Source organism: Myxocyprinus asiaticus, chromosome 49 (assembly GCF_019703515.2).
Source record: "Myxocyprinus asiaticus isolate MX2 ecotype Aquarium Trade chromosome 49, UBuf_Myxa_2, whole genome shotgun sequence".
Lineage (NCBI taxonomy): Eukaryota > Metazoa > Chordata > Actinopteri > Cypriniformes > Catostomidae > Myxocyprinus > Myxocyprinus asiaticus.
In genome coordinates, this window is record NC_059392.1 from 147,636 (window position 1) to 172,682 (window position 25,047).

Consider the following 25,047-nt stretch of genomic DNA (forward strand, 5'->3'; position numbering starts at 1 on the left):
AAAACACACAATTAAGAGTTAAAATATGATACTATTATTTATACTAACCGATTACAGACATTTTATTACACGTGTTTAACGGCCAATCTCGCTTCTGCTTCCGGTCGTGTATCGGTGAATGAGTTCCGGTCGTGTATGTGGGTGAAAGGTCGCTCCCCGCTCAAACAACTCGATCTGTCATTGACCTGAATCACATTTATTCCTCGATCTGTCATTGATCTGAATCGCATTTATTTCTCGATCGATCAGAGAATCGTTCAGTGAATCATGTCGAAGCAGCAGCCGATCAGTCCGCTCAAGAATTTCTTCGCCGGTGGATTCGGGGGAGTTTGTTTAGTGTTCGCTGGACACCCGCTGGACACTATTAAAGTAAAATTTATTATTATTATTATTATTATTATTATTATTATTATTATTATCTGTAGTAGTCGTTTGTCTGTATAAACTGTAATTATTGTTATGAATTATTGTACAGACCCCTATTAAATTGTGTTCAGATTTTTTTAATTGTGTTTAATTGTTTGATACTTTGTTTAATTGTTGTTGACTTTGTGTGAATCATTGTGTTCAGCAACATCAATATAAACTCTCTAGACACACTGATGTGTTTCCGGGCTGATAAAGTATGGTCAGCTCTTTTTATTGTTATTATTAAAGTTATTTTTGATAATAAATCAAGTGTTGGTTTTTAACAGTGCACTAATGACCTTTGACCCTGATCTGTGTATGTTGTCATGTTTATTGTTTGTTTATTATTTCTCTATATACAGTGTGATGTCACAGTATCATGTGAATGTTTGTTTGCAATATGAACATGTATGTTATGTGCAGGTGCGACTTCAGACACAAACAAAACCACGTCCAGGTGAATCTGTGTTTTACACCGGAACATTGGACTGCTTCAAAAAAACCCTTGCAAAGGAGGTGAGAATTTAATTTGCAGAAGAATTAAATCTCATTATTAATGGCAGTACTGAAGCTGACTATCCACCTTTTTCCTGAACGCAAAAGTGTTCCACGATTTATAACTGAAGCCTGTTTTTTTTTCCCGGTCTCTAGTGTTTTCACTCACATCAGCATATATTTTTAGCCAATAATGTAATGTTTAACATATTAAAGTTGTAAAAATTGCCAAATAAAAAACGTGGCCCCATAGTGCCGATACTTTATAATGAGCATCTTTAGACAGCGCCTCAAAAGAGTGTGTAGATGACATGAAGCGATGGCCTGAGGTTATTGTTGATGATATTAACTACTCTGAGTTGTTATGAGAGACAACAACTGCACAAGTTGAGCCTGAACATTTAAAATGGTTGTTCTCCGCTATATCGCTTGTTTCAGTAGTTTTTATATTGGAGACCGGAACCAGAAAATAGTTCATCAATAATAATCATTATGGCGTCACCCAGTGGTTCCTCAGGAAAACTGTGGATATCAGAATCAGATTGAGCTTTATTGCCAAGTATGCTCACACATACAAGGAATTTATCATGGTGACAGAAGCTTCCAGTGCAAATGCAACCGTATATACAGTTGAGGTCAGAAGTTTACATACACTTAGGTATAAGTCATTTAAACTAATTTTTTAACCACTCCACAGATTTAATATTAGCAAACTATAGTTTTGGGGAGTCGTTTAGGACATCTACTTTGTGCATGACACGAGTAATTTTTCCAACAATTGTTTACAGACAGACTGTTTCACTTTTAATTGACTATATCACAATTCCAGTGGGTCAGAAGTTTACATACACTAAGTTAACTGTGCCTTTAAGTAGCTTGGAAAATTCCAGAAAATGATGTCAAGCCTTTAGCCAGTTAGCTTCTGATAGGAGGTGTACTGAATTGGAGGTGTACCTGTGGATGTATTTTAAGGTTCAAACTCAGTGCCTCTTTGCTTGACATCATGGGAAAATCAAAAGAAATCAGCCAAGACCTCAGAAACAAAAATGTGGACCTCCATAAGTCTGGTTCATCCTTGGAAGCAATTTCCAAACACCTGAAGGTACCACGTTCATCTGTACAAACAATAGTACGCAAGTATAAACACCATGGGACCACACAGCCATCATACCGCTCAGGAAGGAGACGCATTCTGTCTCCTAGAGATGAACGTAGTTCAAAAGTGCAAATCAATCCCAGAACAACAGCAAAGGACCTTGTGAAGATGCTGGAGGAAACAGGTAGACAAGTATCTATATCCACAGTAAAACGAGTCCTATATCGACATAACCTGAAAGGCTGCTCAGCAAGGAAGAAGCCACTGCTCCAAAACCACCATAAAAAAGCCAGACTACAGTTTGCAATGCACATGGGGACAAAGATCTTACTTTCTGGAGAAATGTCCTCTGGTCTGATTAAGCAAAAATTGAACTGTTTGGTCATAATGACCATCATTATGTTTGGAGGAAAAAGGGTGAGGCTTGCAAGCTGAAGAACACCATCCCAACCGTGAAGCATGGGGGTGGCAGCATCATGTTGTGGGGGTGCTTTGCTGCAGGAGGGACTGGTGCACTTCACAAAATAGATGGCATCATGAGGAAGGAAAATTGTGTGGATATATTGAAGCAACATCTCAAGACATCAGACAGGAAGTTAAATCTCGGTCACAAATGGGTCTTCCAAATGGACAATGACCCCAAGCATACCTCCAAAGTTGTGGCAAAATGGCTTAAGGACAACAAAGTCAAGGTATTGGAGTGGCCATCACAAAGTCCTGACCTCAATCTGATAGAAAATGTGTGGGCAGAACTGAAAAAGTATTTGCGAGCAAGGAGGCCTACAAACCTGACTCAGTTACACCAGTTCTGCTGGAGTGTGCTAAAGCACAGAACTGGTAAGCAGAAGGTTGCCGGTTCGATCCCCACAGCCATCACCATTGTGTCCTTATGCAAGACACTTAACTTCAGGTTTCTCCGGGGGGATTGTCCCTGCAGTAAGTGCACTGTAAGTTGCTTTGGATAAAAGTGTCTGCCAAATGTAAAAAATTTAAATGTAAAGTTCTGTCTGGAGGAATGGGCCAAAATTCCAGCAACTTATTGTGAGAAGCTTGTGGAAGGATACCCAAAACATTTGACCCAAGTTAAACAATTTAAAGGCAATGCTACCAAATACTAACAAAGTGTATGTAAACTTCTGACTTCAACTGTGTGTGTGTGTGTATATATATATATATATATATATATACACACACACACACACACTACTGGTCAAAAGTTTTGAAACACTTGACTGAAATGTTTCTCATGATCTTAAAAATCTTTTGATCTGAAGGCATATGCTTAAATGTTTGAAATTAGTTTTGTAGACAAAAATATAATTGTGCCACCATATTAATTTATTTCATTATAAAACTACAATTTAATAATAAAAATAAAAAAAGTTTTTGAAATTGATGACTTGGACCAAATAATAAAGAAGAGCAGCCAATAAGTGCCCAACATAGATGGGAACTCCTTCAATACTGTTTAAAAAGCATCTCAGGGTGATACCTCAAGAAGTTGGTTGAGAAAATGTCAAGAGTACATGTCTGCAAAGGGTGACTACTTTGAAGATGCTCAAATATAACACAGTTTTGATTTATTTTGGATTTTGTTTAGTCACAACATAATTCCCATAGTTCCATTTATGTTATTCCATAGTTTTGATGACTTTACTGTTATTCTAAAATGTGAAGAAAATAAAGAATGAGTAAGTGACCCTAAACTTTTGACCGGTAGTGTACATTTAAAATATATATATATATATATATATATACTGTATATAGTGACACAAAAATAAGATATAACAGAACAATAGAGCAATAATGTTGTTTGAATATGTTATATACAGATATACAGTTATGTGCAGGTGATGTAAAGTATTGAAATAGAGGTAGGATATGTTAAAAAATACAAATGAAATATAAGTAGGAATAGATGGACTGAATATTGCACATGGTTGTATTGACAAAAAGGAATAGATTTGGGGGCAATTTAACTGTTCATGAGATGGATAGCCTGAGGGAAAAAACTGTTCCTGTGCCTGACGGTTCTGGTGCTCAGAGCTCTGAAGTGCCTCAACTGGCGAAGGAAGTACAACCTCTGCTGGGCCTTTTTCACAATGGAGTCAGTGTGTGTCTCCCACTTCAGGCCCTATGAGATGGTAGTGCCCAGGAACCTGAATGACTCCACTGCTGCCACAGTGCTGTTTAGAATGGTGAGGGAGGTCAGTGTTGGGGTGTTGCTCCCAAAGTCCACAATCATCTCCACTGTTTTGAGCGTGTTCAGCTCAAGGTTGTTTTGACTGCACCAGACAGCCAGCTGTTCAACCTCCATTCTGTATGCAGACTCATCGTCATCTCGGATGAGGCCGATGACAGTGGTGTCGTCTGCAAACTTCAGGAGCTTGACAGAGGGGTCCTTGGCGATGCAGTCATTGGTGTAGAGGGAGAAGAGTAGTGGGGAGAGCACACATCCCTGGGGGGCACCAGTGCTGATTGTACAGGTGCTGGAAGCAAAGGGTCATTAGCTGAAAACTTGTTTTTCAGCTTCTCAGAGTATCTTCTTTTAGCCACTCTGATTCCCTTATTCAGTGTGTTCCTGGCCTGATTGTACAAGACTTTATCCCCAACTCTGTAAGCATCCTCTTTGGCCTGACGAAGCTGCCTGAGCTCTGCTGTAAACCATGGTTTGTCATTGTTGAACTTTAAATAAGTCCTAGTAGGAATGCACATATCCTCACAGAAACTGATATACGATGTCACAGTATCTGTGAGCTCGTCCAGGTCTGTGGCTGCAGCTTCAAAAACACTCCATCCGTGCAATCGAAGCAGGCTTGTAGTTCCAGCTTTGCTTCATTGGTCCATCTCTTTACAGTCCTTACTACAGGTTTAGCAGATTTTAATTTCTGCCTGTAGGTTGGAAGAAGATGAACCAGACAGTGATCAGAGAGTCCCAAAGCTGCTCTAGGAACAGAGCGATATGCATCCTTTATTGTTGTGTAGCAATGATCCAGTATGTTCCTGTCTCTGGTGGGGCATGTAATGTGCTGTGTGTATTTGGGCAGTTCACATGTGAGATTTGCTTTGTTAAAATCCCCAAGAATAATAATAACTGAGTCCGGGTATTGTTGTTCTGTGTCTGTGATTTGATCAGCCAGCTGTTGCAGTGCTGTGTTCAAACACGCGTTTGACGCGATGTAAACACACACCAGAATAAACGAGGAAAACTCCCGTGGCGAGTAGAACAGCTTACAGTTAATAAAGAGCACTTCCAAATTAGGACAGCACATCCTCTTTAACGTTGTTACATCTGTACAACAACTTTCATTGATGTAAAAGCATGTTCCACCGCCTCTTGTTTTCCCCGTTAACTCCGCAATGTGATCCGCTCTGAACAGCTGGAAGCCCGGCAGATGTAACGCTCTGTCCGGAATGGCTTCACTCAGCCAGGTTTCTGTGAAGCACAAGGCAGCAGAGGTTGCAAAGTCCTTGTTTGTGCTGGTGAGGAGATGTAGTTCATCCGTTTTGTTAGGAAGAGAGCGGAGATTCACAAGATGAATGCTCGGCAGCTTGTTCGAAAACTTCGAACACTTGCTTCCCTCGCTTGCTTCTTTTAGCGCACTTGTACAGCACTGCTGCTCCTCCGACTAAAATGTCCAACAGAATGTCAGAGCAATCAAAAACCTGGAAAAAATTGTCTGGTATGTGCTGCTGAATATTCAACAGCTCGTCTCTGGTAAAACGGATTGGAAATAAATGACTAAACACAGGACAAACAAACAAAAACAACAAAAGAACTGGAGAGCTCCATACGGAGGCAACCGTCCACGGCACCATCTTCTCTGAATGAAAAATCGTAGTGAATGAATCCTTCTCTGATATGATAATATCTCTGCATCTGTTTCTCTCTCTCAGGGTGTTCGTGGGCTGTATAAGGGGATGGCGGCCCCCATCATCGGTGTCACACCCATGTTTGCCGTTTGTTTTTTTGGTTTTGGACTCGGCAAAAAACTGCAGCAGAAAACACCAGACGACATTCTGACGTGAGACACTGAACAAGACCTTCGGTTATAATGAGTTTCTAAGATGTTAATTCTCATAACGTGTGTGTGCTAGTTACCCGCAGTTGTTTGCAGCTGGTATGCTGTCAGGTGTGTTCACGACGGCCATTATGGCTCCAGGAGAGAGAATCAAATGTCTCCTGCAGGTGAGAAACAATCATCCAATATAAAACCAGAAACAGTCAGTGTGTGTTTGTCATCTTCCAGTAATCTTTGTGTGTGTGTTCAGATTCAGGCAGCGTCAGGAGAGGTGAAGTACGCCGGGCCAATGGACTGCGTCAAGCAGATTTACAGAGATAGTGGCATCCGTGGCATTTATAAAGGAACGGCGCTGACGCTTATGAGAGGTACAATCAGATTACACTGCAGTGACACACTTCAGCCTGCAGAGGGTGCTGCACATCACTGTTTACATCAACACTTCTCAATGGGCGGGAAACTAATCATATATCTTTCATGATTAAGATCAAAGTACAGTGCCTATACAAAAATCATCATACCCCTTTGGAATATTCACTTTTTTTTGTCTTACAGCCTGAAATCAAAACTGATAAAAAAATTTTAAAAAATCCAGCTTTATTTACAAATTTTGCCTTACAACATTCAAGTAATAAAAAAAAAAGGCAACATTTGAAAAAAACTGATCATACCCCTGGATTTAATACTTTGTAGAGCTGCCTTTTGCTTTAATGACTGCCAGGGTATGAAATTAGCCACCAGCCAAATGTGGGTATTTCATGCACATTGACGGGTAATTTTGCTCATCTAAGGGCAATCTGGACTTAGTGTGACACTTTTTCAGAAGAGGCTTCTTTCTTGCCACCCTGCCATACACGCCAGCTTTGTGTGAAGTTTGGGAGATTGACGTCACATGCAAACACTGATCAGTCTCGGCTGTAAGGGCTTGTAAATCCTTCACAGTTGCCTTTGGCCTCTTCATAGCTTCCCTGATAATATCCTCCTGGCATGCTCATACCGTTTGGAGGGACGGCCGTTCTAGGCAATGTTTTGGTGGTGCCATGCGCTTTCCACTTCTTAATAATGCTCTGAACAGTACTCAGATATAGTTAAAGCCTTTGAAATCTTTTTGTACCCTTCTCCTAACTTGTGCCTTTTCATAATTGTATCCTGAAGCAAAACCAGTCAAGAAACACTTGTAATATTTTCACATGGTTCCAGTTTAGAGACATTCTGAAGGTCTGATTGACAGCTCTGTATGTGTAGATGATTGACAGCTGTCACTCTGTGTCTCAGATGTGCCAGCTAGTGGAATGTACTTCATGACCTATGAGTGGCTGAAACACATTCTCACACCAGAGGGCAAAAGGTCAGTGAGGTTTTTTTTTTCATTAGTTTTCATTAAGACTTTTAGTTTCGATTTAGTGTTTTCAGTTTAGTTTTTTATATTTTCCAATAAATCACATCCATCTGGCTAAATCAACAGCTCTCATGAGCTTTTGTGTATAGAATAATATACAGTTGTGTATAGAATAAATGTTATTATTGTGTTTAGTCCGACAGAGTTGAGTGTTCCGAGTATTCTGTTTGCCGGTGGAATGGCAGGAATCTTTAACTGGGCCGTTGCGATTCCACCTGACGTGCTGAAGTCTCGCTTTCAGACAGGTGAGTCAAACACCTGCGCAGTGACTCGCTGAGATGCACAACTGTTGCAACTGCAGCCCTTTGATGTGTTGGATTGTGTTTCTGCAGCTCCTGAGGGCAAATATCCTAATGGCTTCCGGGACGTCCTGAGAGAGTTGATTCGGGAGGAGGGTATCGGGTCACTCTATAAAGGATTTAATGCCGTGATGCTCCGAGCGTTCCCAGCTAATGCAGTATGTGAAAAAAACAAAATGTGTACTTTCTCATAAACACATGCAGGTTCATATGGGTGAATCGTATGAAGAAACATTCAGGTTATTTTTTACCTAAATATAAAAAAATACATTATTTTAATGACAATTAAGCACACTTTCCATCCCAAATTCACATTAGAAAAAAATTGCATTCAATTTACTGTAATACAGTAACTTCTGTTATTATACAGTTGAAGTCAGAAGTTTACATACACCTTAACCAAATCCATTTAAACTCAGTTTTTCACAATTCCTGACATTTAATCGTAGAAAACATTCCCTGTCTTAGGTCAGTTAGGATCACTACTTTATTTTAAGAATGTGAAATGTCAGAATAATAGTAGAGAGAATGATTTATTACAAGTTGCTGGAATTTTGTCCCATTCCTCCAGACAGAACTGGTGTAACTGAGTCAGGTTTGTAGGCTTCCTTGCTCGCACATGCTTTTTCAGTTCTGCCCACAAATGTTCTATCGGATTGAGGTCAGGGCTTTGTGATGGCCACTCCAATACCTTGACTTTGTTGTCCTTAAGCCATTTTGCCACAACTTTGGAGGTATGCTTGGGGTCTTTGTCCATTTGGAAGACCCATTTTCGACCGAGTCTTGAGATGTTGCTTCAATATATCCACACAATTTTCCTTCCTCATGATGCCATCTATTTTGTGAAGTGCACCAGTCCCTCCTGCAGCAAAGCACCCCCACAACATGATGCTGCCACCCCCATGCTTCACGGTTGGGATGATGTTCTTCAGCTTGCAAGCCTCACCCTTTTTCCTCCAATCATAACGATGGTCATTATGGTCAAACAGTTCAATTTTTGCTTAATCAGACCAGAGGACATTTCTCCAGAAAGTAAGATCTTTGTCCCCATGTGCACTTGCAAACTGTAGTCTGGCTTTTATATGGCAGTTTTGGAGCAGTGGCTTCTTCCTTGCTGAGCAGCCTTTCAGATTATGTCCATATAGGACTCATTTTACTGTGGATATAGATACTTGTCTACCAGTTTCCTCCAGCATCTTCACAAGGTCCTTTGCTGTTGTTCTGGGATTGATTTGCACTTTTGAACTACGTTCATCTCTAGGAGACAGAATGCATCTCCTTCCTGAGCGGTATGATGGATGTGTGGTCCCATGGTGTTTATACTTGCGTACTATTGTTTGTACAGATGAACATGGTACCTTCAGGTGTTTGGAAATTGCTCCCAAGGATGATCCAAACTTATGGAGGTCCACATTTTTGTTTCTGAGGTCTTGGCTGATTTCTTTTGATTTTCCCGTGATGTCAAGCAAAGAGGCACTGAGTTTGAACCTTAAAATACATCCACAGGTACACCTCCAATTCAGTACACCTCCTATCAGAAGCTAATTGGCTAATTGTCTAAAGGCTTGACATCATTTTCTGGAATTTTCCAAGCTGCTTAAAGGCACAGTTAACTTAGTGTATGTAAACTTCTGACCCACTGGAATTGTAATATAGTCAATTAAAAGTGAAACAATCGGTCTGTAAACAATTGTTGGAAAAATTACTCGTGTCATGCATAAAGTAGATGTCCTAAACGACTCGCCAAAACTATAGTTTGCTAATATGACATCTGTGGAGTGATTAAAAAATGAATTTTAATGACTTCAACCTAAGTGTATGTAAACTTCTGACCTCAACTGTATAAATATTTCTCTGAGTTTACTTTAAGTCAGCATAAATTAAAGGCAGTACAACAAATACCACCATGATGTATAAATACCTTACAATGTAAACAATATCAGTATTTTATTATGAGATTTCTTTACAGTAAATTTGGAGGAAAATGTGCTTTATTGCAGTGTCAAAATGCAAAGAAACTTGTTGGTCTTAAAAAAAAAAAAAAACTTTAATACAATTGTATTATTTATTTTTTATTTTGTGGGAGAAATGTGACCTGGAAATGTTTTCATGAGATTCACACAAAAATCAACAAGGAAAAAACACATGAAAGCTAATCTATCTGTTGTACTTACAGTATATTCAATATTTCCCCCACAGCAACATTAACGACATGTTTTCTGTCTCTCTGCAGGCCTGTTTTCTGGGGTTTGAAGTGGCTATGAAGTTTCTGAATTGGATGGCTCCAAATCTGTGATCCAGATGACAAAATCTATAGCCAGATGTGATCAGAAGACACATACATGTACGAATCAACACGGGACAGTCTCACTGCTTTGATTTATTTGAAGGGTTTTTTTAATAGATTTTTTTAATAGTAGCAGATGTGCCTTAAATCAGCCTATCAAGCAATTTCTGCCTCCAGGAACCTGAATGTTTATAATGTAAAATTACACCCAATATCAAACATGTGTTTGTACATAGTATGAGTGAATGTACATTAACATATCCGTTTACATGGTGTCAAGGCCTTTATGTCATCTTTAAACCACATGAATCAAGTACACAGTCACAAGTTAATACATTTTTGTTGATTTATTTTGTTCATTGTGTTTTAATTTTCATAAATTGATGTTGACTACATGTACATAAATGTATATTGAGGATGATAGTTGCGCATCCTCACGTCAACTTGTGAATTTCCCTTTACACTGACTCTTTGTCCATATGGTTTAAACTAAAGTAAAACATACTGGTTAATTATGTTCTACAGAAATAGATGAATAAAATGGTGTAAATCCATTCATGACAATAAGGACAGTCGATATTTTCTGCTCTGATGGAAACTGTCGATCCATCACGAGTCGATGATTCTGCGCTCAGGGATAAAGAGAAAACAGGATTACAGACAGATTCAAAAACATTTAAAGAAAAACTTGTATAGTTTGTCAGGTGTACAGATGTGTAAATGTTTTGTTCATGTTTGTTATTGATTTGTGATGAATCTTCCACCGGTAGATGTTTTGAGGAACATTAGATTTGTGCGGGTTTCAACATGAGTGTGGACTTTTAGTGTGGTCTAGAGCAGTGTTTCCTAACATCTGCCACGGCACACCTCTATCCCACATAACCATCATCGATAGTTTTTCTTTTCAAGAACTTCATGTTTTCTGTCCGTCTTAGTTGCGTGTTTACTTGTAATGTTTAAAATTCGGAGGGGTCCTGGGTATCTCAGTGAGTACTGACACTGACTATCACACCTGGAGTTCGTGAGTTTGAATCCAGGGTGTGCTGAGTGACTCCAGCCAGGTCTCCTAAGCAACCAAATTGGCCCGGTTGCTAGGGAGGGTAGAGTCACATGGGGTAACCTCCTCATGGTCGTGATTAGTGGTTCTCGCTCTCAGTGGGGTGTGTGGTGAGGTGTGCGTGGATGCCGCGGAGAATAGCGTGAAGCCTCCACACACACTACGTCTCCACGGTAACTCGCTCAAGTCACGTGATAAGATGCGCGGATTGACGGTCTCAGATGTGGAGGCAACTGAGATTCGTCCTCCACCACCCGGATTCGAGTCACTACACCACCACGAGGACTTAGAGCGCATTGGGAATGGGCATTCCACATTTGGGAGAGAAGGGGATAAAAAAAAAAAAGTTTAAAATTTGGCTATGCAAAAAACACGTCACGTATACTGTATAATGAGGTCAAAGCTGACGAGTGATCACTGATGATGCTTCTTTTCTAATTTGTAGATTTGTTCTTGCAATGCCACAGCAAATACATTTATTATTTATGTATTTATTTACAGGGCTTCAGACTAATATTTAAAGATTTTACCCAGAAGGAAAGTTTTAGTGTGTCTTACAGTTTTAACTAGGATTTGCAATAATGAGATCATAGTGAAGTAAAAGTAAAACATGATTAGGAGTAAGAAACACATACAGAAATACAATATTCTCTCAGTACCCCGATATATTGATATGTTTATGGTAAATATGTTTTAATATCTGTGCGCACTGAAATCTTCACCAGATTCCAAATGTTGGGGCCGTTTAATATGATTTTAAATAGTTTAATTATCAACACATTATGGGTTTTCATAGAGCTGTTAGATAATCAGTGCTGAATCTGTGTTTATAATGATCGAGACCGGTCCACGTGTAAATCACTGATGTGCTGTTTCGTGTTTGGACCGTTTCATATTTCTCATACAGAACAATCAGAGAGTCCGCCTCTTGTGAAGTTTGATCACACTGTTAGGAAAAATGGTCACAAAATTAGTCGCAGTCTGGAGTCCGGATTTATTTTGTGAATTTGATCATTTTCCACGGCCGGAGTTGGGGAGTAACGGAATACATGTAACGGGATTACGTATTTAAAATACGAAATATAAGTAACTGTATTCCACTACAGTTACAATTTAACAGTTACATTCAAAAAGTATTTTATTGTCATTTGTTTCATTTAATATTTAGTCCTTTCAGATGGAAAACATTTATACATATAAATGATGTGATCCAAAGTGCATTTGAACAGCGGTGAAACACTTTCTTATGATGTGTTACATTCATACGAGCAGACAGAGAAGTACGTTTGAAGTAAGTTTGGAGCAGAAGAAATAGAAATAAACCTTGTGTAAATGGTCAGCTTTACGCTAAGATAAAATGCTATTTCTGGCCATTTTATATGCACATGTTACCAGACACGATCATATTTTTATATCAAGAAAATTCACGTTGGATCATAATGCTTTTTCTAGTAAGATCTTTGATATTAGGGCAAAAATCATATTCTTGTATGGTATATATCTGAGGGAACAGCGGAGCCACACCTGCAGCTGGTCTCCGGTGACCCGAGCGGTGACCTTTGACCAACATTCCACCCAGACTGACTCCGGTGAAGACGGATGAGGATGATGATTTTCCAGAGGATTTCACCTTCAAATGTGGATGTAGGGGTGTTTTCATGAGTCAAATGATTCATTTAATAATTAAATACCCGGAAAATTAGCAGTATATTTTTTTCATTTCACCTTACCTGTAGGTAACTTAAATTCAAGAGTAATGACATATTACATATTTAACATGAGTAAAAATCCCGCCTCATGTCGGACTCGCTGTGTGCGCTGCTTCTGTAAGTTTAAAGGCCCAAACATACTTCGCGCAAGTACACAGACGTGATCGCCAACACGTGGTCCCGTTATACATACATTACGTGCAGTCATGTGTTGCTCTGGCACTTACAAACCTTGGACCTTAGGGGTGAAAGAGCTTTTTAGGTGCCAAGAAACCGGTGGGGTGGAGTCAACATGTGGACAGTTGTGGAGTGTGTGCTTTTGCATTTGCTGAAAAGACGACAGAAAAATATGTTTATATCATCTAACTTGTTCGGCAAGACTCTCCTCAGATTGCTGCTCCGCCATGACAGTTGTTGATTGAAGAAAGAAATCCGCTGTAGCGCCCCTTGCGGTAACTGAGAATACAGCACATACTTGCGCAACTATGCATGAAATTGAGCTTTCATAGCAATATGCGTATGCATTCACGTACTTACGTACAGTATGTTTTGGCCTTGATGTTTTTTGCTCCAGAGGGAAATTAATGTCACTTGCACCCATTGAAAAAAGTAATCCATACATCTCCAGTGGTTTAATCCATGTCTTCAGAAGGGATCCAGTTGGTTTTGGGTGAGAACAGACCAAAATAAAACTCCCTTTTCACCGCACATCTTGCCATTGCAGTCTCTACACACGATCATGATTTCAAGCTCGATTACACGTCCTGGTGCGTGACGCATGCACAGAGCGCTAGATGGTGCTATAGGAAGTGTAATCGAGCTTGAAATCATGATCGCCAAGCAGACTGCTGTCAAGATGTACAGTGAAAAATCATTTAAATATTGATGTTTCTCACCCACACCTATCATATCTCTTCTGAAGACATGGATTAAACCACTGGAGTCTTATAGATTACTTTTATGTGCTTTTTGGAGCTTCAAAGGTCTGGTCACCATTCACTTGCATTGTATGGACCTACAGAGCTGAAATATTCTTCTAAAAATCTACATTTGTGTTCTGCAGAAGAAAGAAAGTCAAACACATCTGGGATGACATGAGGGTGAATAAATGATGACAGAATTTTCATTTTTGGGTGAACTGTCCCTTTAATCTCAATCGACAGTATTTGTGTCATAATGTTGATTACAACAAAAAATTTACTTAGACTCGTTCTTTCTTTTCTTTAAAAAAGCACAAATCTGTGTTCCAGTGAGACACTTGCAATGGAAGTCAATGGGGTACATTTTTGAAAGGCAGAAATGTGAAGATTATAATTTTATAAAAGCACTTGCATTAATTCTACTGTTAAAACTCGTATTATTTGAGCTGAATCAACTCAAGAATGTGCATGTGCATTAGCTATACAAGCCGGGAAAATCTGGCACCAACAATCATCCATTTGATTATCTAATCAGCCAATCGTGAGGCAGCAGTGCATAAAATCATGCAGATACGGGTCAGGCTCAACCATCAGAATGGGGAAAAATGTGATCTCAGTGATTTGGAGCGTGGCATGATTGTTGGTGTCAGATGGGCTGGTTTGAGTATTTCTGGGATTTTCACACACAACAGTCTCTAGAATTTACTCCGAATGGTGCCAAAAACAAAAAACATCCAGTGAGCGGCAGTTCTGTGGATGGAAACACCTTGTTGATGAGAGAGATCAACAGAGAATGGCCAGACTGGTTTGAACTGACAGAAAGTCTACGGTAACTCAGATAATTGTGAGGGAACATAAAACTATTCCAGAAAATAAATTCTCACCCTCTAAGGTAAGTCGTGTGATAGTGTAGAACATTACTTCATTGCATACTGGATGATTATAAATAAACCCAGAGCTGTCTGTGTACGGAGAGACGAGGTGTTCAGGTAACTTACCCATTCGCCATCAAACACTCGAAACGGTTTCTTACTGTAGAACGAGTCAATTTATCTGTAATCACTTCTGGTCTGACCATGAACCTCCGCCTGATCTTTGACAGCCGACCCGTATCTCACCTAAACATGGTAATAGAAAGAGAAATTAGAGTTCAGTTATAAATAAGAATGATAAAGGTTGTTTACTGTTTCTGATCACATCACCAATTTTTGTGAGCAACTATGTGTTTGTAATCGCAATATTCAATAATTTTGTGCTTGAACAGGGCTATTTGTAATCTGTTTGTCAATTCAAACAATCATATCGAGATAAATTATTCACCATAACAAATGTTTTTAAAAGCGCTGTTTGAGGTCATCACAGAATGTTTACATGGTCACGTCCACATCATTACATTTACAAACACAACAGTGTTTTCCTCCACTGAAAACTGATCCTTCACAAAACTATGACTTTAGGAAACTGAAAACAGAAGTTTCAAACTCTTCTAACATTTACATTCAATATATGATTAGTGCTGACTTGATTCCCCTCTGATATTAACAGTGTGATGTGCAGGTGTTTGAGCATCTGTTGGGTTCCTGCATGAGGAACATCTCACACTATGAGCAGCAGCTGGTCCTCTATTCAGATCCATTGAAGACCTTCACAACCTGTAGTTTATATCACAGGCATGTTCCTGTTTGATGGTAATCGATGGCGTGTCACAGATGCTGTATGTTCCTTTAACATGGGTCCTTCTTATCCACAACACTTTTCTAAAATTCATTTTAAAATTCAGGTTAACCTTGATTTTCCTGTTTATTTGTAATGAATAAACACTGAAAGTGTTCATGTTTATGGATCTTTTTTTATTTGAGTAAGAAAATGTGAAGTGCCCACAACAAACCCACCAAAGAGCTGCCAGCCCTAAAGTCTCACAAGTATTTACATCACAAAAGAAATTTTATTTTCTGTTACCGTTATTTCAATCGTCTCTTTCCTCCAGATACAGTTGAACATAAAAGGCGACTCTTTTGGGCATAGGTCATTTCACCAAAGTTTTAAATATTTAAAATATTTACAGTCCGGCAATTCAGAAACTCCATAAATCCCACACGTTTGATGCCAAGATGGCAGATACATGAAGCATGTGGGTGATCAGAGACACCTCCAATGTTCTGTCCTCTACAGCGACACCATGATGAATTAAAAACACATTCGTTTGTTACAATAACTTTATGATTCTTCGAAAAAATAGACTCAAATCATCAAATGAAGAAAATGTCAGTTCAGGTGTCACTTCTCCATCAAAACATCCTGATTTTTTTCCGCCCAACAAAGCGTTTCATGAACAAAAATAAAACTGATCAATAAATACAAACTGCAGAAACATGATGAATTCAGATTGTGCAGAAACGCAGACAGATGAAGCCATCTCCGGACCAGAGACACAAGAAAAGATCCGTGAATGAGTCTGGGACGTGGAAGGATCTTTCACAGACTTCAGATCTCACAGATCCGAGTCAGCTGTGGTCCTCGAGGCTGAAAGGAGTCATCTGAGCGTTCAGGGCAGCTCGGGTGAATCACACAGAAGTGATGACAATCATAAGGTGTGGAGAGATACTGGAGATCTGGCTGAGAAGGTCTGGAGCAAGACGAGAGAGGTGACTCTCTGAGAACTCGCATGGCGGAAATATCTGCAACACGTAGGCAGGCTGCACATGGAGGGAAACAATTGTGTTAATATGTTGACCTGGCAAAATTGATACTGACAATGTATACGTACAATAAAAGTGAAGCACTCACCTGATTGGAGCCAGGATTGGGCACATTGATGATGCCAGCAGCCAGTTTGGCCTGCAAGTAATTAATGAAGGCAGATTTGAGTGCCTGAGTCTGGTTCAGCACATCTTCCTGGTCCAGACCGCACGGCATGGCCAACAGCAAGCAGAAATCACTCTCCCCCTGAAAACAGCACACACATTTATCTAACAACAGCACGGACAAACTAGTTGAAAATGCCTACAACTATTATACACATTATGTCTTAATAATTGATGAGTTTTTTTTTTTTTTTTTTACAAAACATGTCAAATAATTTCATGGCGAGGCACACAGCTACGTACCGTCATTCTGCGAGCGACTCCCTCTAACTGCTGGGCCTCTAGCCTCATCCTCTGTACAATGCGGAGCATCCCTCCACTCTCTGGGAGCGGCAAAGAGCGCAGCCCAAGAGCTTTGTTTCCACATAGAAAGTGCAACTGAACTGCTGCAGTGTCATTCTTCAGTGCCAGCAGGCCTTGCCACACAATTGGGTATTTCTGTACAACACAAAAATAACCAGTGAATGTTTAGGGTCTCAGAGTGGCCTAGGTGTCCAAATACTTTTTGGAACCATTCTGTATACTTCTCAGTATCATTTGAGACTCACAGTCAGAAGCTGCACCATATTCACAGGCTTCTGTCCAACTGGCTCCACTTTAGCTTCAGCCTGTGCCTGGCTTGTCTCCAGTTCTTGAACACCCTTTGTTTAAAAAAAAAAAAAAAAAAAAAAAGTACAAATGTATTTAATAGCTCCAGGTAGCCAAAAGCAAGTAAATATTAAGGGAAAAAAAGCAGAATTCAAACTTACCTGTGATGGTGGGATGCTGTGGGGGGACTGGTTCATCCCCAATGGAGAACTGTCAGCAAACTGAGTGTGGGCAGGCCGTAGGTTTGTGTACATGGCTGGATATTCAGGGAAGGACGCTCCAGCTCCTGCTGGCATCAGCTGGACTCTCTGAGGAGAAGCCATGGGATGCATTGCACTACGAATTGCCATCATTCCTTCCTTACTAGAGGGTGATTGTGCTCTATTCAACTCTGATGTTTTAGCAGGATCCTTCTCAGATACTCCTTTTACTAACAGGTGTGGCCGAGGAGAGAGAGATGCTGACATGCTGGTAGGAGTTGAAGGTGCTATGCTTTCAGGGATGTGTCCCTGGTGTAATTCTGCCTGTGGACGATCACTCTGCTGGTGGTGCATGAGTACTCGCATGTCTCTTGATATGTTGAATCGTTCGAGAGGTAAACCGCTGTGCAGAGCTCCACGGTATTCTGCTGGTATGGATTCTGGTTTCAGTTGAGCAGCAGGTGGTCTTCCGAGTACTGCGTGGAAACGTCTTGCCTCGTCCTCCCCCCCTTCATGGCCCCTTGCATTGGCTGGGTTAACTTTAAGGACCATTTCCCTGTTCCCCACAGCCTGAGGAGATGTGGGACGTGGCTGGCCAGGAGGCCAAGAGGAAGTGAGGCCCTCAGAGTGAATACCATAGTTCACCAGAGAGAGAGGAGGTGTGTTCACTCTTACCTCACCCTGTGCAAGGTGTCCTATTGGGCCGACGCGGTGTGGTGACATTCTTCCGATGCTGACATGAGCATTGTGAGGAGGCATGATCACAGACTGCTCAGAGTGATGAACGGTGGAAACATACTGGGACAAAGAGGGTAATCCAGGCGGAAGCACCATAGACACGCCTTTTGGAGATGAAGAGCCAATTGGAGATGATACTCTGGCGAAGGTAGAATGAGGATGTCCAGACTTCCGTGGAGATTGTGGCTCCTGTTTAGGTTGAATGAGTGATGAAGGTCTGTCAGTGGGTGTGCCTGCCATGAACCCAACATGATTACCTGCTGCTGAGGGAAGATGTGGACTTATAGCAGGACTAATAGTTGAGACCCAAGCAGGTTTAACACTATCCACACCAAAGGATTCCGGCCCATCTCCTTTCTTGGGATGTTTCATCACCATTGGGTATTCTGTGTGATGGTAACCCATGACCTGTGATGGGCCAGGTGTTTGTTGCAATCTTTTGACCACCCCACTTTGAACTGGAGTGTAGGGAGATTCTAACTTATCCAGAGCAGACTCTTGTTTAATTGTGGAGACATTTGGTTGTGGTTTTATGGAATGCCCATGATCTGAAGGAAGTGGGCATTTTGAAGTAGGTGGCTGGGAGGCACTGTAAAGTTCCTGCTTGATCGGGGGCATGGACACCAGTTGCTGTGACTCTATGTCCACAGCACTAGCTGGAGGGATCTGGCTGATTTTGGCACTAATACGCTTCCCCTCCATTTTCTGGCCAGAATGACTCAACACCACCACTCCTTCTGATGTCTGAACTCTTAGTCCTGTACTGGAGCCTGTACTCAGAGATGTACTATCCACAATATAGCGGCCAGCATTTCCTCCTCCTTCTCCAACTGTTGGACAATGGTAAGTGTTGCTCTCCTCCAAGATTGGCTGGTAAATCTGTTTTGGAGGTTGCTTGTCCAGAAAGGGATTTCCAATTGAAGCGTTTGGCTTCTCTTCAGATTCAGGGGGATTGCTAACACGACTGATGACAGAGGTAGGAGTGGAAGCAATAACTGAAATAACAGACTTCTCACTGAAGATCTGCTTTATTTCTGGGGATGGTATTGAAGCAGGATGTCTAACTACAGGCTGAGATGTAATGGAGGGTTGCCTGTTATCTTGAAGAGCAGTCTTGCTGGTTACCACATCTGGTGTCATCTCACTTTCCCTTACAGAATGAGCATGCATATTCCCAGATTTAGCACTTAATTCCAACAATAAAACAGTTCTAGGCTTTGAGAGGATTTTACACAAATCACCCGAGTTCGCATCATGAGCAGGGGTGTCTGAGGGAAATGTTGGGCTTTCAACATTGGCTAAAGAGGTCAATGAAGGGGAGAGGACCCCTGCTTCTTTTTGCTGATTGAAACAGTCAGTTGGGGAAACAGAAAGTTTGCTTGGGTATGAGGACAAATTCTTGAGACAAATTCTTGTTGGAGATGAGGGAGATTTGCTCTCAAATGAATAAGGCTGATATTTGGATGACGTTGGACTTCTGTTGATAGTTGGAGAGGACTTTGGTATATCAGGCTCTGTTTTAAGAGGCAGGTCAGGTTCATTTGGAATATCTGAATTAGGAGCCGTTACATTTACACCTTGCTTGGACGAGGAAGTAATGACAGCAGTGGTACTTGTTGGTGATCTTTCTGTGACAGCAGGAAGTACTGCAGGTAAGGATTCTGGTGACTTCACATGGATGCTCTCAGTATTCAACACTATATCTTTGATGGATTCCTTTTTGCTTCCAGCAGACTTTTGGTTTTTGGCCCTCTTTGAGGCTTTAGCTCTGCCTTTACACCCTTTTTTTGGAGTAGTTGTGGTCTCTTCCTGAACAACAGCTGTGTTGACAGAGGTTTCTGATACTTCAGATACTGAACCTAAAACAGAGCTAATGACTTGTGGAAGGCTGCAAGATGCCTCCTCTGATGTAATGGAATCAATGGCGGCAGCAAGCTCCGTTTCGCTGGATGGATTGGCGGGCTTTTCTTCTTCTGTGTCACGCTCTGTTTCCTCAGCAAGTTTGGTTACTGGCCGCTGTGTCTTGGTCAGGTTGCTTTTAAACTGAGGAGAAGAATCTTTTGTCAGCTTAGCAATATTCTCAACAGCTTGCTCAAGCTCCAGCTCTCGAGACAGCGAGGTACCCTGTGACTCAATGAGTTTTGTTGGATCAGACGAAGACTCACTTTCACTGTTAACATCCTCACCAGTTACATCATTTTTAAATTTAGTTTCTAGTAACTGGTCCTTTGAAGACATGCCAGGTGAACTCTTTTTGGGAAAATCTCCAGGTTCATCTTCATTTGTTTGAAGCATTGTTTTTACCTCTGTCACATCAAGGCGAATTCTAAGGTTTTTAAGAACAAGAGGGTTTTCTTCAGTTATGAGTTTAGAACTTTCTGACATTTTCTCCATTTTGTCTTTTTGTCTAAATCCAGGTGCTAAGGACACATTCACTGGACTTAATCCTTTTTGCGTATGAGGTGAATGTTTGCCTTTTCCCACTTTGGAAACGTCCTCATTGCTTATCTCATTGCCATCAAACTCCTTGGTCTCAGTTGATTTTGAACGTTCACCTTTTCCTGCTGGTACTTCCTCTGCTTGGCGCAAATTCTTGGGGGGGCGTCCTCTTTTTGAGTTTTTAGGTATAGTAATGGTATCAACATCAGATCCCACATCTTTGTCTCCAACACGCTTCCGCACAACACGAGGTGACTCCGCATCTTTCACAGTCTGTGGAGCAGATTCATCATCAATCGGGGTAGCATAGACAGAACGTACATTCCTACGCCTTGCCCTTGCTGGCATTATATTTTGCTCTTGCTCCATATCCAAGTTGTGCACTGGAGACTTACTAACTGACTTTGAATCAAGTATTGCCTTGGATGCCTCTCCTCTTGGAGAAGATGAGCGCTTCAGCTTTTCCTTATCAATGCGCTCACTTTTGCGGGTGCTCTGTTTGTCTGGGGTAGCTGGCAAGGACATAGCTGTTACCGGTGTGGGAGGTGAGGTCTTGGCCTTTTTATTTCTTGACTTTGGAGGGGGTGAAACAGCTTCTTCTACAGCATAATTATAACCACTCTTCTGATCATCTGTATTGTTAGATTCAGCCTCTGCAATGGGTGGCTCAGGTACCTTTTCAGGTTCCTCAGTAGAGATATTTGAGGGGGAACCTTGAGGTTCAGGAAACTTCATTGGAGTCTCTGGATGTGTGTTACTTATTGGTGCGTCACTGCTTGAGCGCTGTTCTACAACTACTTTATTGTTATCATTAGCACTTTCATATTCATTAGTCTTTAATGACACTTTCATGTCATCAACCGGGGTCTTTGACTCTTGGCATTCTGAAGAATTAGACTCTGAGGGCTGCTCAAACAAAGACTGTGATGGCTGAGCTAAGGGTTGTTCAGGCTCTATTTTTTCCTCTTTGATGGAATGCTCAAGCAAATTATGGAAGGAAGTGTCAACACATTCCATTTCTACTGATGGTAAGGATTCTTTGGCCAACAAAACAGTTAGTGATATTTGAGGGGCTTGGACAGGACTAGCCTGAGGGGCTTGAACTGAGCTAATTGATTTTACCTCAGATTGGTGGATATTGGGTTCTGTTGCATTCTGTTGCTGTGGTGCTTGCTCTTCCTTGTGTGTTTTACCTACTCTAGTTCCATCTATGCTTTCTTCTTGCTTGGCATCTTGAAGGCATTGTTCTTTAGTCTTCTGCTGCTGTAACCTTGTTAGCTCTACAAAAAGGTTATGGAATAGCACAACTGGTTCTGGGTCAGGCTGCCCCTCAGCTGGGCCTTGCTGAGAATACAGATATCCAACACCCTGTTCAGGGTCTTCATGCTTTCGTTCAAGATGTTGGAGACGCCTTGAATCTTGCTCAAAAATAGAACTGTGGAGAAAGCGTGATGCAAACAACTCTCGTCGCTCCTGTTCTTCTGGCTTTGGATCTTTCCTTTCATCCGTTTTGTCCTCGGACTCGCTTCGAATTTTCTTCTTCTTCAGGTACCATGAGGGTGTTGGTCGTGGTGTTACCTCCACCTTTTCGGTGTCCTGTCTACTTCTGAAACTGGCAAAATGTGTATCATAATCAAGGAAAGACCAGTTGTCTTCCCTTGAGGAGGACAAAGACTTTGCACGCTCTAACAAAGCTTTAGTATCTGGTGTGATCTGATCATCTGCAAAAGAACGGAATTTGTTTCTCTCCAGAGCGGTTAGCTTAGACTCTGACAATCTGTCTGAACAATGTCTTTCTGAGAAAGAAACTGATGTTGAGGGCATAGGAGAGATGGGTTTATTTTCACGATCCTCTTCAGAGTCTGAACGCACTTCACCAGGCTCCAAGTCAGGCCAAAGTCCATAATCCAAGTATTTCCGATTCAGACGCCTTTTCTCATAGCTTCTTGAAAAGTCTGGTAGCAAGTCCTGCTTTAGTCGACTATCCCAGCATCTTTGCTGCTCATCATGTAGAGATGTACTTATCTTCGACATCTGTGATGTATTCATCTGATGACCTGCAAGATCCAGATCTGGCAGAACATTATCCTCAGGTCTAGATGGTTCTTTTACTCTCTTTAACAGTCATTTGACCATGAGTGTCCATATATTCTTCCTCTCTTTGTGGAGGGGTATGCTGAAATCTTGGGGAGTTTTTGTTATTCCACTCAGTCTCTTCATTTTTTTGCCTGGATGTTCGGTAAATCCGTTCTCTCTTAGAGCTAATCTCAATGTCAAATGACTCTTGTTTCTTGCTTTTACTTGGAGGAGAACTATCAGTGACATCCTGCGGAGGCTTGCCTACCTCATGCACCAGGCTACGATGCTCAAGATCTTCTGCATCCAAACCTTGAGAAGTTTCTGGTTTTCCTGGTTTATCAGACTCATGAAGCTGTTGCCTTAGCCTTCTTTTTTGCTCCATCTGTTTGCGATAACTCTGGGAAAGGTCAATATTATCTAGATACTCATCCCTTATTTTATTGTCCTTATCTGAGGTTCCATCATTTGAATATCGTCTTGATATACTAGACCCAGGGTGCGATTTTGAGCCTAAAGCATCCACCTCAGACAATTCACTTGATCGTACTGATGGGCCTCGAGATGTCCCTCTTATACTGGTATCTAGTTCTTCCCTTTCACTGTAATGGGAACTCATCCTCGATTTGGAATGTTCTCTTTTTTGTGCCTCTTTCTCTGTTTCTATATAAATATCTGTCTCTTTTGCAAATCCAGTGTTTGAACCAAAGTCAGCAGGATGGCTAATCCCAGAACCTGGATCATCCTCTAAACGCCCCCTTTTTTGTCTTATAGTTTTTCCACTTGGATCACCAAACCGTCTCTTTCTTGCTGCAAGTCTGTCAGAATCCAAAAAGGAATCTTTACCATCACTACCAGAGTCAGATTTCAAGTGTTTCTTTGTTTTCCCTTTGCCATCGTTGTCCAATGACTCACTTTTACCCTGATCAAGTCGTTCTCCCTTTTGCGACTCCAGGCAGGTCACATGGTCAGCAGGGGAGGGCTCATCGTCCCCTTTATGCTTTTGTCTTTCTTGGCTCTCCACATCTGAAACTTTTGCCTTCCCAGAACCTAATTCCAGACTAGCCTCTCTATCTGCTTCAGAATGGGGCATATTAGGAGATTGGACTTTCCCTCTCCTCTGCTTGGCTTTCTCTCCCTTCTCCTTGTCAGCCTTGTCTTTGCGTCTGCTACGCTTTTTGTTCTCTGCCCCACTTACACGCTCTGCCTCAGTCTGCTCTACTTCTGGCTCCAGCCCTTCCGCTTTGTAATCTACTGGTGATTTTTCTGACTTCTCAAACTGAGGTGGGGGTGGAGATAAAGAGCTGCAGCTTCCAGATCTCTCAGAAGAATGCCTGTACACACGTCTTTCAGCTTCCCGTGATACACGATCAGATGGTGAGGGTGAAACAGATGGAGTTAAGGGGCGCCGCTGATGAGATGGGCTCCATCTACTGCGATCCGCCTCAAAGCGTTCACGCTCCCGCTCACGTTCCCGCTGGATATAGCTGTACTTCCTGATATCCTCAAAAGGGTCTCGATAATCTCTGTATTCACGTGGATCCTCGTGATAACGGGGATCATAGTGTTCCCCTTGGTAATGGTCCAATTCTGCATAGCGATCACGACTGCGACCAGGGTAGTCTCGACGGGGGTCTTCGGCGTAAATGCCAGGAGTTCTTACATTCTCATAATATGTTCTCTCTGTTGGAAAGTCATGATACGGTGGTCTCCGCTCATCTCTGGAAAAAAGGGAATTGGGCTATAATTAATACATCATAAATCAATCTGTATGCATAAATTATGGCTGATGCTTTTTACCTACTTCTTCCCAAACTAATTACAGCACTCACCTCCTTTCTGATGGAACATCATAGAAGTCACGGATGTCCTGCCCTGATGCCTGCATAGAACGGTAGAAAGCAATTTGACTCTCCTGACTGGCAAAATCAACCTGGATGGAAGCAGCAAACATGTTATTTTCAGTAGACTCAATAAAACTGCTAAAATACAAATAGATATATTTCTCTATACACCAATATAAAAACTAGTCAGTTGCCAAGTACCTTAATTTTGTTTCCTCCGATCTTCCATCCTTTGGTTTCCCTAACAGCCGCTTGGGCAAAATCAGTGTTGTTGTATAGAATGAGAGCCATTCCCTTTAACCTGTCAAACACAACCTGTGAAAGAAGCAAATAGTTAGCCTCCACAAAATGCCAGTATAAATCAAAACAGTGTGTCAAACTTTCACAAACATGGGTTTCCTAGTTCCTAGATCTCTACCTTGACAACAGGTCCATAGCGACAGAAGTGTCGTGTGAGGTACTGTTCTGTGATATTTGAGGTAAGACCATCTAACCACACACATGCGGTAGGCATACTCTTCCCAAAACCAAGCTGTAATCAAGTTACAAGCAATCATTAAAAACGATGCAATCCACTATGACAGATGGTAATTTTTTCCCTTAAAA

General features: G+C 41.3%; 2 protein-coding genes across 2 annotated transcripts in view; one reads left to right on the forward strand and one right to left on the reverse strand.

The window, feature by feature from the left end:
• The first annotated feature begins 107 nt into the window (after positions 1 to 107).
• On the forward strand, positions 108 to 13,689 carry slc25a20 (solute carrier family 25 member 20). The gene is made up of 9 exons (XM_051693250.1): positions 108 to 369; positions 832 to 924; positions 5,897 to 6,024; positions 6,098 to 6,188; positions 6,272 to 6,389; positions 7,297 to 7,369; positions 7,556 to 7,665; positions 7,753 to 7,877; positions 9,953 to 13,689. Exons 1-9 carry the CDS (start codon positions 268 to 270, stop codon positions 10,013 to 10,015), a joined length of 903 nt encoding a protein of 300 aa, XP_051549210.1. The 5' UTR covers positions 108 to 267; the 3' UTR covers positions 10,016 to 13,689.
• A 1,832-nt stretch (positions 13,690 to 15,521) lies between these two features.
• LOC127438025 (msx2-interacting protein-like) overlaps positions 15,522 to 25,047 on the reverse strand; it is a 32,801-nt gene continuing 23,275 nt past the window's right edge. Inside the window, 9 exon segments of the mRNA XM_051693242.1 lie at positions 15,522 to 16,388; positions 16,480 to 16,638; positions 16,800 to 16,994; positions 17,105 to 17,197; positions 17,306 to 22,633; positions 22,635 to 24,318; positions 24,430 to 24,530; positions 24,643 to 24,756; positions 24,860 to 24,973. Of these exon segments, the coding sequence (XP_051549202.1) occupies positions 16,257 to 16,388; positions 16,480 to 16,638; positions 16,800 to 16,994; positions 17,105 to 17,197; positions 17,306 to 22,633; positions 22,635 to 24,318; positions 24,430 to 24,530; positions 24,643 to 24,756; positions 24,860 to 24,973 (7,920 nt within the window). The 3' untranslated portion in view covers positions 15,522 to 16,256.